The sequence below is a fragment of the Manis pentadactyla genome, chromosome 2, assembly GCF_030020395.1.
Source record: "Manis pentadactyla isolate mManPen7 chromosome 2, mManPen7.hap1, whole genome shotgun sequence".
In the NCBI taxonomy this organism is placed as follows: domain Eukaryota; kingdom Metazoa; phylum Chordata; class Mammalia; order Pholidota; family Manidae; genus Manis; species Manis pentadactyla.
Genome location: NC_080020.1, coordinates 154,704,434 through 154,718,413, shown reverse-complemented (window position 1 = coordinate 154,718,413; position 13,980 = coordinate 154,704,434). Strand labels below are relative to the sequence as shown.

At 32.1% G+C, this 13,980-nt stretch overlaps 1 protein-coding gene across 2 annotated transcripts in view; it reads right to left on the bottom strand.

The window, feature by feature from the left end:
- LOC118909533 (girdin-like) overlaps window positions 1-13,980 on the bottom strand; it is a 113,742-nt gene that overhangs the window by 72,616 nt on the left and 27,146 nt on the right. Inside the window, exons 5-8 of one of the 2 annotated variants that reach the window (XM_057496960.1) lie at window positions 12,163-12,232; window positions 10,628-10,686; window positions 2,794-2,877; window positions 1,400-1,540 (exon numbers count right to left, since the gene is read on the bottom strand). In XM_057496960.1, coding sequence (XP_057352943.1) covers window positions 1,400-1,540; window positions 2,794-2,877; window positions 10,628-10,686; window positions 12,163-12,232 — 354 coding nt within the window. Of the gene's footprint in view, window positions 1-1,399; window positions 1,541-2,793; window positions 2,878-10,627; window positions 10,687-12,162; window positions 12,233-13,980 lie in introns of those variants that run through there. The other variant, XM_057496961.1, reaches the window with a different exon arrangement.

Below are 13,980 nucleotides of genomic sequence, written 5' to 3'. Positions count from 1 at the left end.
TTATAAGCTGCTTTCAGAGTGGGCAGGCAAAAAAATCTGTGTAATTTTGTTCTCCTTAAAAAGCAAAGTACTCTCTGGGAATGTAAACTAGTTCAACCATTGTGGAAAGCAGTATGGAGGTTCCTCAGAATGCTCAAAATAGAAATACCATTTGACCCAGGAATTCCACTTCTAGGAATTTACCCTAAGAATGCAGCAGCCCAGTTTGAAAAAGACAGATGCACCCCTATGTTTATCGCAGCACTATTTACAATAACCAAGAAATGGAAGCAACCTAAGTGTCCCTCAGTAAATGAATGGATAAAGAAGAGGTGGTACATATACACAATGGAATATTATTCAGCCATAAGAAGAAAACAAATCCTACCATTTGCAACAACATGGATGGAGCTAGAGGGTATTATGCTCAGTGAAATAAGCCAGGCAGAGAAAGACAAGTACCAAATGATTTCACTCATATGTGGAGTATAAGAACAAAGAAAAAAACTGCAGCAGAATCACAGAACCCAAGAATGGACTAACAGTTACCAAAGGGAAAGGGACTGGGGAGGATGGGTGGGAAGGACAGGATCACGGGGGAGAAAAAAGAAAGGGGGTATGACGATTAGCATGTATAATGTGGAAGGGGGGATGACGATTAGCATGTATAATGTGGAAGGGGGGCACAGGGAGGGCTGTGCAGCAAAGAGAAGACAAGTAGTGATTCTACAGCATCTTACTACGTTGATGGACAGTGAATGTAATGGGTTTGTGGGGGGTAATTGGTGATGAGGGGGTCTAGTAAACATAATGTTCCTCATGTAATTGTAGATTAATGATACCAAAATAAGTAAATAAATAAATAAATACATCTAAGAAAAATAAAAGCAAAGTACTCTCTTAAAGGAGGGTATAATAATTCTTTTTTTAAAAATCACACTTCATTATACTGACTACAGAAATTTGAAATATTTTGTGGGACATTTTATTCAGAACACCTGTTACTCTCCTTTCATTAACACTTATTTTTCTAAACTCAAAATGTGGCAATAAAACTAAGATAACTTTAAGTTGATTCTTATGTTTCAAGGCAATGATTTCTCCACTTATATCAACAATATTTTCAGTTTCACATTTTTGTACTCCTGCTAGAGCTATGGAGATGACTGAAAAAACATACAGGATGAAAATCAGAACAATTTAAAAGGAAGGAGAAAAGAAAACTTAACTGCAATCTGCTTACTAGCAATTGGGGGATTTTATACATCCTTTCTAGTTCCTGTGTTGCACAAAAAAAGATATACAGTACTTTATTACTGTCCCTAAGCAACAGAGTATCAATTCTAAACACTCTCTGAAGCTACTTTTTTCCTTTTTTGGAAAGCAAACTTTTATAATACACTGAAAGAAATCCACAAACCTCTGAATATTCATCTCTTTCATCTATAAGTCTTTTTAGATGCAATGCCATATTTTTCAAGAGTGGTTCTAGTTCCTCCTGAGACATATCAGTCTCTTCCATCCACCGAAGATCAAACACATTCTCTTGATTATCGATTACCTTTAGGAAAGCAAACCAATTAAACAATTAAAAAATGGCTAATAGTTAAAAACTGGTTTCATTTTAGTACAATATTTGTTGAGATATATAATATTCATATATAATACTCATATTTATACAATAAAATGCATACTTATATATTAAAATATGAAAAAGATTTTTAAGAATGGAAAAGCTATATAAGTAAAATACGTATTTCTTATTTTCCATTTCTCACCATGATTCTAATATTTTCCTTTAACTTTTAAAATAAGCAGAAAGAATAACACTTTCAAGAATGGTGGCATATTTCGTAACTTGCAATACTTAGCATTTATTCAAAATAAAATACAAACCACAAAGCAAGCATAAACAAACATATATGTATGTGTGTATATATATATATATACACACACATATATAAACCAATACCAACAAAACTGTATTTTGTAGAGTACTAATATGCTTACTGGTGACAACAATTTTACAGACAAGAAAGCTGGGCTCTGTGAATGTTAACAATGAGAAAAGATGATAGATGGAATACAAAGTCATTTAGATAATATTTTTAAACACTACCACTGATTTTCACCATTTAAAAATTTGCTCCTCTCCCTTTTCAGTTTTTTTCTACTTAACATGGAAAATCTCATATGCTCTAGTTGTAAAGTCTTGTTAAGCATGCAAGATTAAAAGCCTATCACTGGATAGAAGCAGAAATGGCAGCTTTTAAAATCAATCTTAACAAATAAATTATCTTAACTTTAATTATTTGACATTGCACAGTATGTCCTAGATTTAAGTTTTGTATGGATACTACAAATCACTAAGGAATTTATTATTCAAGTAATATTTTCAACAAAAGTTATGCTGAATATTCATTCAAAAGAAAATCACTGGAAGAACATAATACTAAGGTTGTTATTTTACCTTACCTCACTTTAGTTTTGAATTACAGGAAGTGATCCACTTTCTACTGCTTCCATTTACTACACTACTCACTCTGTGCTAACAAAGACATATACTTCATCAAATTAACACTTTGTGCCTATGTCCCTAGCACAGTACATCTGTAGTTGAGCACTGTGCCATATATAAGATAATTCATTTAAGAAACTATTTCTGACAAGAAGAAAACAAAATGCCTAAAAGCAGAGTTCATCAGGATTTAACTTTCATGTGTTCATGCTTATTCTTTGAGTATTTTGGGACATATTCAAATATACCACAGGCTTCATAAAAAGTACATAAAAATTGTATGCAGGTTATATTACCTCTTGAATATGTGCAGCAACTGCTGCTTTGGTGTCAAAATTTAAGCCTTGAATTCTTCCAATAAATTCTTCTTTTTTCTGACACTAAAAGAAATGAATAAAACCATCATTCACACTTAACAGGTAAAGTACTTGATATGCTTTAACTAAAACTCATCAGGTCAAAAAGCCTGGCTATATTTTGAACAGTACAATGAGGGTTTGTTTTACTTTGTATTTAAATGGTCTCTAATATACTTACCTAATAAAAAGATAAGAATTCAGAAATATTTATTTAAATAGCAAGGCACTGAAAATCCACACTATTTTTATGCTGCTAAGTTCTAAAGTGGGAAACCATTACACAGCCTATCTGAGTTCAATACAGTAGTATTAATATGCTAACTTTACAAACAGAAGTAAAGAATCAAGAACTTGTTTCAGGGAGGGTGGATAACTGCCAAAAAACACAGTGAGTCAGTGGCAGAATTCGGAATACAGCCCAAATGCTCAGTCTTTGGCTATCATCAAACAACACATCCCTTCTTCTTGGAAAAAAAATTTAAGCAATTTTTGTTTTAAGCTTACAATTCATTCATACATCTTCATCCTATCAATCTTAATAAAAGACCTATTTCTGAGGCCCAGTTCAACATTTATAAGGTAATACAACAACTATTTAATTTGTTTCTGCCAGTACTAAAGTTACCAGGAGCAAAATTTAAGAATGCATATATAAGTACACATATATTAAGCAGAATAAAGGCAGCATTCTTTATTGTGTAATTTTAGAAAGCTTTAAATAAATTTAAAAAATATTACAATGCAAATGTAATCCCTTTCTTTCCAGTCAGTATTGAATAAAGATTAAACATGCATCTTAATCTCTGCCTTCTGTCCACATCTCTTCCACTGCAATCCAATCCAACTGCTAGTATAACTGTATTCTTGTAGTTACCAAAAGAGAAGTGCATACAAAACAGACAGCATTGCCTTGTCTAGCTTAGCTGCATCTCCTGAGACAATTTCTGAACTACTAGTGAAGACAATATACTCAAAAAAGAAAATCTGGCTCTCTGATCAAGAAATTTAGCAAGGTTCTGATTTATTCTCTACACATTACATCAAATCATAACATTCTGTTCCTATTGCCATACAGTTCAGCTTAATCAAACACTTTCCCTCCCATCAGTGCAAAAAGTTCTGTATCTATGTTGTAAAAACACAATTATTGGGATGATATAATAATATTTAAAATTAAGTTACTAGGAATGTACATTTCCCAGCTGTGACTAGAAAGTCAGAAATTTGGGGGAAATGGGATGAAAATTACGAATTTTTAAAACAAGAATTTTTTTTTGTACAGTAAATAATATTTGACAGGCCTAATGAAAATAATTTAAGAATGACTTTCTGATAGTACATTTGTAGCATACAGAAAAACTAACTTTTTAGGTATGATAACCCCAATTTTTAAATTTAATGCTTCCAAAAATGTTGACCTGTGCATAGTTTCTGAGCCAATGAGCATATAAAAATGGCATGGTTAAGACTGAATCATTGAAGGGTCCTCCAATTCAACTGTCATATCTTCGACTTCAGTTTAAACTAAACACATATAACTTCCCTTTTCTAAGCCCCACAGCCATTGTTTCTTTACTTAAACTATCTTTAGGAGCTCAACCTCTAACACAGTATCAATACAAATCAGTAAGAATTCTTCCTTTACCCTTAGAATACCCACAATTTCTACTAAACTTCATCTTTATTCAAACTGTAAATGTTTTAAATGTTGTAAGAATTCTGAAAATGCTTTATAAATAGGTTTTCTTCAAGAATATAGAATGAAGTTTATAGGATCTTGAAGGATAGAAAAAAGAAAGATTATTAAAAGATGGAAAAGAGAATGAGAGAAGATTCAAACTTTGAAGTTAAATCATCAGACCACATGTTTTATACCAGTGTTGTCACATACTGTAATTACTAGCTACATGTGGCTACTGAGTTTTAAATTGTAGCAAGTGCTATATTTCTGAGAAATTGAATTTTAATTTTATTCGACTGTAGTTAATTTTAATTTAAATAGCTACATGTTCAGTGGCTATTGTACAAACAAGCCTAGCTCAAGAGCATAAAAAAGTCTGATGTTAAAAAAAGACATAAAAGTAGTTTCACTTTCAGCTATAAAGACTCTGGTGAAGACTTAATAATCATCAGCAAATCTTTTCCACTTAAAAGTAAGTTCTATTTTATCTGTATATACAGCTCTTCAAGGGTTATGAGCACTAAAGTTACTTCTAACTCTATTACAGTAACGGATTCCTAAGCCTGCAAAATACCATGATATTCCAAGAATATGATATGGACACTGGAATACAGGAAAAGAACAGAAAAGCTATTTGGGTGGCAAGGTGCGGGAAGGAGAATTGCATTAACCCTAAAATTGACTTTCTTCCAGCAGAAAGTTTAAGTTCTTAATACATTATTCCTCCAATTCCTCATATTCACTTGGTGCTCTCAGTGCTTTCACTTCTTAAAGGAAGAAGACAGGCTTATGTGGAAAAATTATACTAAAATAGAGGAAGGAATACCCAAAACAAATACTGAAAATAATAAAGCAAGGAATACATTATAGTGTTTTCAATAATAAAAGCACCAATCGCTAAACATATCACAGTTCTACCTAAGTAACACCAAAAATAAGCCACAATAAAAGAAATAAAGGGAAACTAAAATTCTCTCCTTAAAAGATGACTATTACAAAAAAAAAAGCAGAAAATAATAAATGTTGGAGAGGATGTGAAGAAATTGGAACCCCTCTGTATTGGTGGGAATGTGAAGTGGTACAGATACTATGGAAAACAGTAGCAGTTGCTAAAAAAGTTACAAACAGAACTACCATATGATACAGCAGTTCCCCTTCTGAATACATAGCAAAAGAATAGAAAGCAGGAGCTTGTGCTATTTGTGCACCCATGTTCATAGCAGCATTATTCACAGTAGCCAAAAAACAGAAGCAACCCAAGTGTCCATCAATGGATGAATGGAGAAACAAAATGTGGTATATATGCACAATGGAATATTATTTACTCTTGAAAAGGAAATTATGACACATTTCACAAATTGAGTGAATCTTAAAGAGATTATACTAAGGGTCCATTTACAAAAGGACAGATAGTATAGGATTCCACTTAGGTGAGGTCCTAGAGCAGTCAAATTCATAGAGACAGAAAGTGGAATGGTGGCTGTTAAAGGCTGGGAGCAAAAGGGATGGGGAGTTACTATTCAGTAGGTATAGAATTTCAGTTTTGGAAGAAGAGAAAGTTCTGTTGATGGATAGTGATGATGGTTGCATGACACTGTGAATGTACTTAGTGCTAGTGAACTGTAAATATTGGTTAAAATGGTAATTTTATGTTACATATATTTTTCCATGACTACAAACATAATAAAAATTTAAAAAATATCAGCAAATAAATTACCTCTTTAAGTTAAGCTACATTTTCATATATTCTTGGAAAAAGAAATGCCTCAGCTAGAAGTTATAGATTGTTTTATCTTCCCAAAATGTAATACAATAATTAATATTTCAAAATGCTAATTTTTAAGATGCTTTACAGAAACTGATAGGAAAACAATAGACTGTAGCCCTCAAGCTGACCAAGTTCGAAACTGGTTTTTGGAATAAAATACTAGTTAGAATTGCTTGTGAGGGCACACATTAAGGTCAAAATTTTAATTTCAACCACATTTGACACTCACCCAGTTACTTTCAAGCACTAATGGAACTGGCCAAAGTCCAAAATAAATGTTTTTGGATACTGAATAACCAGAGGTTATTTGCGGATATAAATGTAAGTTCGCCTGAAAAGGGGTGAATTCTGAGATTTGGTCTCGGAAGAGAAATCCCCAAACAAAATACACAGCAAAATTTTTCCTTTTGTGTGGGATGAATTTGTGTGGGAATCTCTCAACTACCTCATAGTGGGGATGCAGGGCCATACAGCTCTGAAAATTCTAGCTGATGCTCAGAAGTGGTTCAGGAGACTTGTGTTACCCACTGAAAAAGGTTCTGGAGGGAACTGACTGGTTTAGCCGACCAATAATGAAAATACCCAAGCTCTGGTCTTGAACAGTTTTCTTCATATTCAAAGTTATTCCTATAGCTTACATATATATGTATTTATATATAAAAGTCTTAATTATAATTTATTCTGTGAGGTAAGATATTTGGATAGTGACTAGTGTTACTGTTTTTGAATGCTGCCTTCCCCTTAAGAATTTCATCATTTTTTCTTCAAAAGAAAAACCCAGAGCCCACTGAATTCTTGGACTATAGTATCAAATCAGCAAACTTTAAACTTACTATTTCTACTTACAAGTCACAAGTATAATAGATAAAGCAGATCTTAATGTGAAAAACATTTATGCCATTTATACATTATACTAAATATTAGAACTTTAACCTATTCAACTACTAGATGAACTGATTTTCCATAATAGAGATTATGTTCTAGAAAGTGTTCAAGCAATACTTGTCAACTGATTAGTTTTCTAAATAGTTTCTGGTCCTAAAATACATTTTGTTTTTCAGCATCAACAAAGATTTATTTTAATTGTTCATATAGTTAGAGCTGAAGGCTAGCAATAAATATTGTTGTTACACATTTAATGTCCATAGCATTAGTAGCTCCCAAATATCTGTAGGATAAAATACAAACTCTATTTTAATATGGCAAATCCAGTCCTTTGTGACTCAATCCCTGTCACCCCTCTAGTCTAATCTCTTGCCATTCTCCCCAATGCATGTTTCATTCCAACCATACTTGATGGTCCCTAACAAGTTGTTTATCTCAATGTCTTTGCTCTCACATCAAATATTACCTCCTGAGAGAGGCATTCCCTTACACTACAAGCAGACTTAAGAAAATATTCCCTCTGTGTACCAATATATCTTGCGTTACGGTAATTATTACCGTGTACTGTTTATTGTTTGGTCTGTCTCTAAAATTTAAACTCCCTGAGATTTGTATTTTTTAAAAAAAATCCCTGTCCCTGTTCTTAACTACAGCATCTGGTACATAGTGTACATTTGGAAAAAAAAAAAAAACAAATCATTAACATTTTAAAAATACAGAATGAAAAAATACAGTATTTTTTTCAAAATTGGATCCTACCCCCGTTCTTGGTAGACCTGACATTTTGGCACTACAGATGCGTCTCAAGGGCTTTCAAGTGAAAAAAAAAAATTCTGCCATGACTGCAAATACATAAGAATATATACTATGACTGTTTTACATCAATTCACATCAAAGACAAAGGTCTGACAACCCTGCCACCTCCTCATTTCTATAAAAACTCTGAATGATGCTGACACAGGTTAAGATTAGAATGATGGTCTCCTTGAGTCTTTGCTTTGTTTTTGACAACTGGTAAAATCTATCCTTACTATGAAAAATGAACTTCCTTGTATTTATTCTTCCTTTATTTTCAAATGCGTTTGCTACTTTGGGTCCTAGACATCTTCCAAACATAGTGCTACAAATTACTCTTCACTGACTCCACTCATACTTCCCAAGAGTCACACTTTCACGTAGCAGATACATTTCATTTAGTGGCTCTTTAAACTATTCTCAAGTTTAGGAAAAAAATTATAAACCTAATGAACTCCTTCTGTCAACCCTAAAACCTACCTTCACACTGCCCTGCTCTCTCAAAACATCTTAAAATTACCTTTATTTTCTAGGTTACTTTATTTACTATTTATGTCACACCGATGCATATTTATATAATTACTCTTTTACACAATTCTCCCACTCTGTGCCTTCTCTTAAACCTTAATATACCCAAATATTCTTCTTCCTTTCTCCAATGACCACTTGAAATAACAACTACCTAACAAGCCCTTCCCAGCTAAGTGAGTCTAAAGTACAGGTAATCATAACCAGCTAATAAATTAATAGAAAAAAATAAGAACACTTTAACATCACTAGAAAATCTTCTTGTTTTAATTACATGCTGACACTAATGTAAACTATTTTAGAAAGTGGGCTCCTTACAAGAGTAAGTCTATGCACATGTAGTTCTGTGCATTAATAAAAAGGAATGTATATATCTGACATTTTAATTGATGATTTCTAGAATGGCTATTAAGTAGTTTTAAGAAAAATTTGCCCATTACATAGAGGTGCTTTATTTCAATAGTAAAGTAAAATGAAAGAAGTTGTTTTAAAACATATGTGTCAATAGTCATTCAAATGTCAAAAATTATTTGTAAATTTCTTTAGGAAATCACCAATATATTGTTACACAATATAATGGTACACAGAAGGAGTATTTTCCTAAGTCTAGAAGAAACTAGAAGAGACTTCTGGTTTACATAGGTTAACCTACCTAAAGCTTTAGCTTATTAGAAAAAGAATGTTATTTTCATGCCATCCTTTTCATTTTCCAGCATCTGGGACACTATTATCTGAGTTATAGAAAATGGTAGGGAAGGGGGAAGCAGTTAAGATTTCATAATCTTTCTTTGTTACTCTTAGAGATGGTAATAACATTGGTTTCCTTAATATTGAACCTTTCCCTAAAGTGTTCATAAAAAAGTCCTTGGTTCTGCTTTATTTACTGTTAATTTTACTAATCAGCAATAACAACCACATAGTAACCAGAAATAACAACCAAATTTATGCCATCACTGTGTTGCCTAAATTTACATAACATTCATCAACAGAGTATTTTTAAAGCAAATAGAGTACAGAAAGGATGTAAATAATTAATGGCTATGTTTATAACTCAAGAGTTGGTGGCCAAATTAGAAGATAATGAATATAAATACTATATTCAACTTCATATTTCATAAATTGTGAAGTAAACACCTATACATTACATATCATGAAGCTTTAATAACATAAAAATACGTAGTTCTGCAGTCAGCTCTAAAAGTCAATACTCTTGAATATATGACTTCTGGCATATGTAATAAAAAATCATTAGTGGCCACATTATTTATTTGTTTACAAATAACTTTATTCCACAAAGAGCTAAGATAGTTTAAAGTAATACTGTAATCACTCATCCAAATAATGGCAAATTAAAGGAAAATCAACATAGTATAATAGGTTTTGAAGTCAGACCAGAAGTGAGTCTCAACTCTTCGGCCTGCCAGCAATATAACTTAAATCTAACGCGGCCCCTTGGTTTGTCGGGGACAGCCCCAATGACACATGCACGTGCAGTTCCACTGTAACTGCTGAGAGAACCCTTCTTGACTCTCACAAGTGACTTAATTTTGATAACTTAAATATCACCCTATCTAAATATCAGTCTCCTTATCTGAAAAATATGAGAAAACCTATGTAAGGTATTATATCTGACACAAAGTAGGCATTCAATAAATCACAGTTTCTATTATTATAATCATTGACCAAAAAGGGCAATATAATTACAACTCAGACTCCTAAATTAGTTTTCATAATTCTGACTCTTTTTAATTGTTAATTCTGCTTCCTTTCTATAATACAAATGCATCTGTTTAAATCATAAGGATTATGTTTTGGGGGAGGTTTTTAAGGGTACTTCTACGGAAATTTGAAAAACTTGGGGCCATTAGAAGCCGCAGAATAAAAAAAAAACAAAGATTTTGAATGCTATGACTATCTGATAATATAAAGTTTGAAATTAGATAACAAAACAAGTGTTTTTCTCCAAATTCTCCTTGGGAGGTTATACAGCTATTTGAAACTTTCTAACAGACTGAAAACCAATGGCCTATCTGTAAGTCTTTTAGAAACCAGAGCCTGAAAAAACATATAAGGAAGTTATTAAAATGAAAATATGAAGAAATATTTTAACTTACTTGAACTGCACAACCCAGTAAAAGTAAAAGCAACTTTTTAACTTCTTCTGTGCCTTGTTCTGAAATAAAAACAATTACTAAGTACAATATTTTACTTTACTTCAACACTCTTTCTCAGTATTGGCAGAATCACTTCTAGAAGTAAGAGTCATAATTCGACCAAAGGATTAGGACTGAAAGTACAGTGCAGAATTTCAAAAAGCAGCTCTGAACGTGCACAATGAAGTAATAGCAGAAGACATGGGCAAGGATCTCAGTTTTTTAAAGGGCTGCAGTATAGATAAAATAGAACGCCAGGCTCTGTGCAAAAAAGTATGGTCACTATAAATCCACTACTTTTCCATAAATTGATCACACAAGCATACCAAATGAAGAGCTGCTTATATAGGGACATGTCACAAAGTCAAAATGGTTCCTAACAGGTCTGGCTTCTTTTAGGCCTCTTAGTGTTTTCTTTCTAAAACACATCTTATATGCAGATTTATCTATCTATAAAATTTACATGGCTTTCCACTGTGTAGATTCATGAGGACCAAAACCTCAAATGCAGTGAGTTACAATGACACTGGTAAAATAAATAATGCTGGAAAAAGTTAATGATCTGTAATAGAACAAGAGTTCATTCACTGTCCAACAGCATTCACATCAGATTTTTCTTAGGACATTCAGCTGACAAAATAAGTCACTTCTTTGGCCCAAAATTTTATCACAGGCCAATAATAAAACAACATTCCTCTATAAAAGATCAAGATAAAGTCAAAATCTTTTTAAATGAAACGACCTACCTTCTTAGCCACACTGAACCATACTAATCACCCTTCTCCAAATAAATATTTTTTTCATTTTTTAAAATTCCTTTTGGTTTTATTTTTGTTAGTTTGACTGAGGGTGGGGGTGGGGTTTGGGGAAAATATACTTGATTTGGGTTACACATAGCTTGTAGGAAGAGTAAGTCCTTTGTTGAAACTCTGTGGTTGCTGCTAATTTCCCCAACTGTTCAAAATTAAAACTCTGAACATGTCACATTTAAAATATGGTAAAGGGCAGAAAAGTTTCAAAAAAGTAAATTAAATGATCCAAGAAACTGCTTCTTAGCTTTCCATGCAGTAGTTTAATATAAATTACAACCTATCAGTCAGTAAAACTTTGGATTCAGACAAATTTGGCAATGGTAGATAGTATATATACACACAGCAACCTAGAAATTACTTCAAAATCACTTTTCTAAGGTTGTAACCATATTATCTTCTATTTTTGTTTATAATGAGACACTAAAAATCATCAGAAATAAGTATCAATTTGGTAGTAAAAAAAAACTCTGGACTTAATGCACAATGTGTATCTGATCCCATATACAATTTACAAATATTGTAGGTTTATTTTCTCTCTATAAAACAGATTATCAACTGCAACTTTCCCTATAAAGTCATAAAAGACCTAGTGTGTTAATGTAAATAAGCAAGATCTTGGTAAGCATTACAGTATTGCATAAAGAGAAGACTCTATTATCACATTATACTAATTCTAATACTTACCAGAAAAGGGATTTTTGCCAATGACTAAGACATTTGGCAATGACATCATGATCAACTGCTGCAAAGTCTCCTGTAAAAAAAGATACCCAAAGGTTGTTATATGGGTAATACTGATTAGGTAATTACTCAGTAAGCCATGACTTAACTTTTGTGCACTTCTCTGTAGGTATGCTGTACTGCAATTTAAAAGCTTAAAAAAAATAAATGTGAAAAAAGATATCCAAGGTCTTAAGTCTTTTGTACCTTTAAGTTAATGAATTAAATAACTAAAATTATAATATCAGATAGACTACAGTAATTGCATATCAATTGCCCACAAAATAAAAGTGTCCAAGTAGAAGTGGTCTAATATTTATAATTTGGAAATCTAAGTTTTAGGTGTTAAATAATTAAATAACATTCTTCAATAAAAGTTCAATCATGTATACTCTCTTTTTTTTGTTACTTCTCTCTGAGGGAACTAAAAATGTCAATTGATATTAAAATTAAGAAAGCTAAAATAAACAAATAACTGAATAAAATTAAGAAAGCTACTTTATTTGAAACTCTATCTTATGATCATTTCATGCAAGTGTGCTCTTCCTCAGTGAATCATTTTTTTCTCTCTATCTACAACAGATGTTTTATTTTTTTTACTTCTGTCAAATTTTTAGACAAGAATATATGTACAATTTGATGGTACAGGATGATTCAGAAAGAACTGAACACTTTCAAATTACTCATTTTAGGTAATACATCAAGTACGTACCTTCTGTTTATGCTACCTTTCCTTTGAAGAAATAAAGGAACACATGATGTCCTTTATTACAACCATTACAATGATTTGCTACGAAGGATCTGGGATAAATTAGGCTATAGATGATACAGATTCTTTGCAAGATTACAGAAATAACTGTAAGGGTCTTTACAATCTAGTTTCTAATACATCATCAGACATAACTAGTTACTGAGGAATGAGGTTTTGAAAGTATTCAATTCTTTCTAAATCACTCTTAATACTATGATGAGGAAGCATAATAACCATGAAAAGTTAATTTGTGTTGTTTTTTGAAAGATGTGTAATTCTAGATCCACTAAAGCATTTTCCTATAGCCAGTGTGTGGCAAGACACCAGTGGCTACTTAGAATTAACCTTTCATCTATAATTATCCATAGTTAAGTATTAGAAAGTTTCAAAAAATTTTCTCCAACATTATATATACTAGCTCTTTAAAAAAACTATCACCAAAAATATACATACATTTAAAGAAAAGTATACTCAGTATGTGCATCATTTAGGTAAGGTACAATTAAGGATATTAAGAGTATTAAAAACTGCTAAAATCACTTACTGTAAAGATTTATAGTGAATTTGCTATTCAATAAATGAATTTTCCAGTTAAAAGCAATTTATCTCAAGAGGGAATGTGCTATAGCTAAGTCTGCAGCAGCTAAATGGACTTAAAGTAATATATTTCGAATTCATTCTAATTTTTACCTTCCTTGCCTTGAAGCAGAATTATCAGGACTATCACTGTAGATATTTAAAAGAAATCATAAAGAAGAGATATGTATAAAAAAGTGATCAGTGCTTTGTCTATATCCCATTTAGTGGAGATAGTCTCAGCCAGAACAAAGAACAGTCAAATTCATTCTCATAGAGGCTTTAACTTTTAAAAGATCCAGAATTACCAGAAGAAAAGCTTTATCTCACCTTCCAAGATAAAAGATAATTCTTATTCACACCACTTATTTTGGGGGTTAACAGTCAAAATTGATGAGTTAACTAGAAAACATCAGCTTACATTTCCAAGGCAATTTTGTAACTGATTTACTATG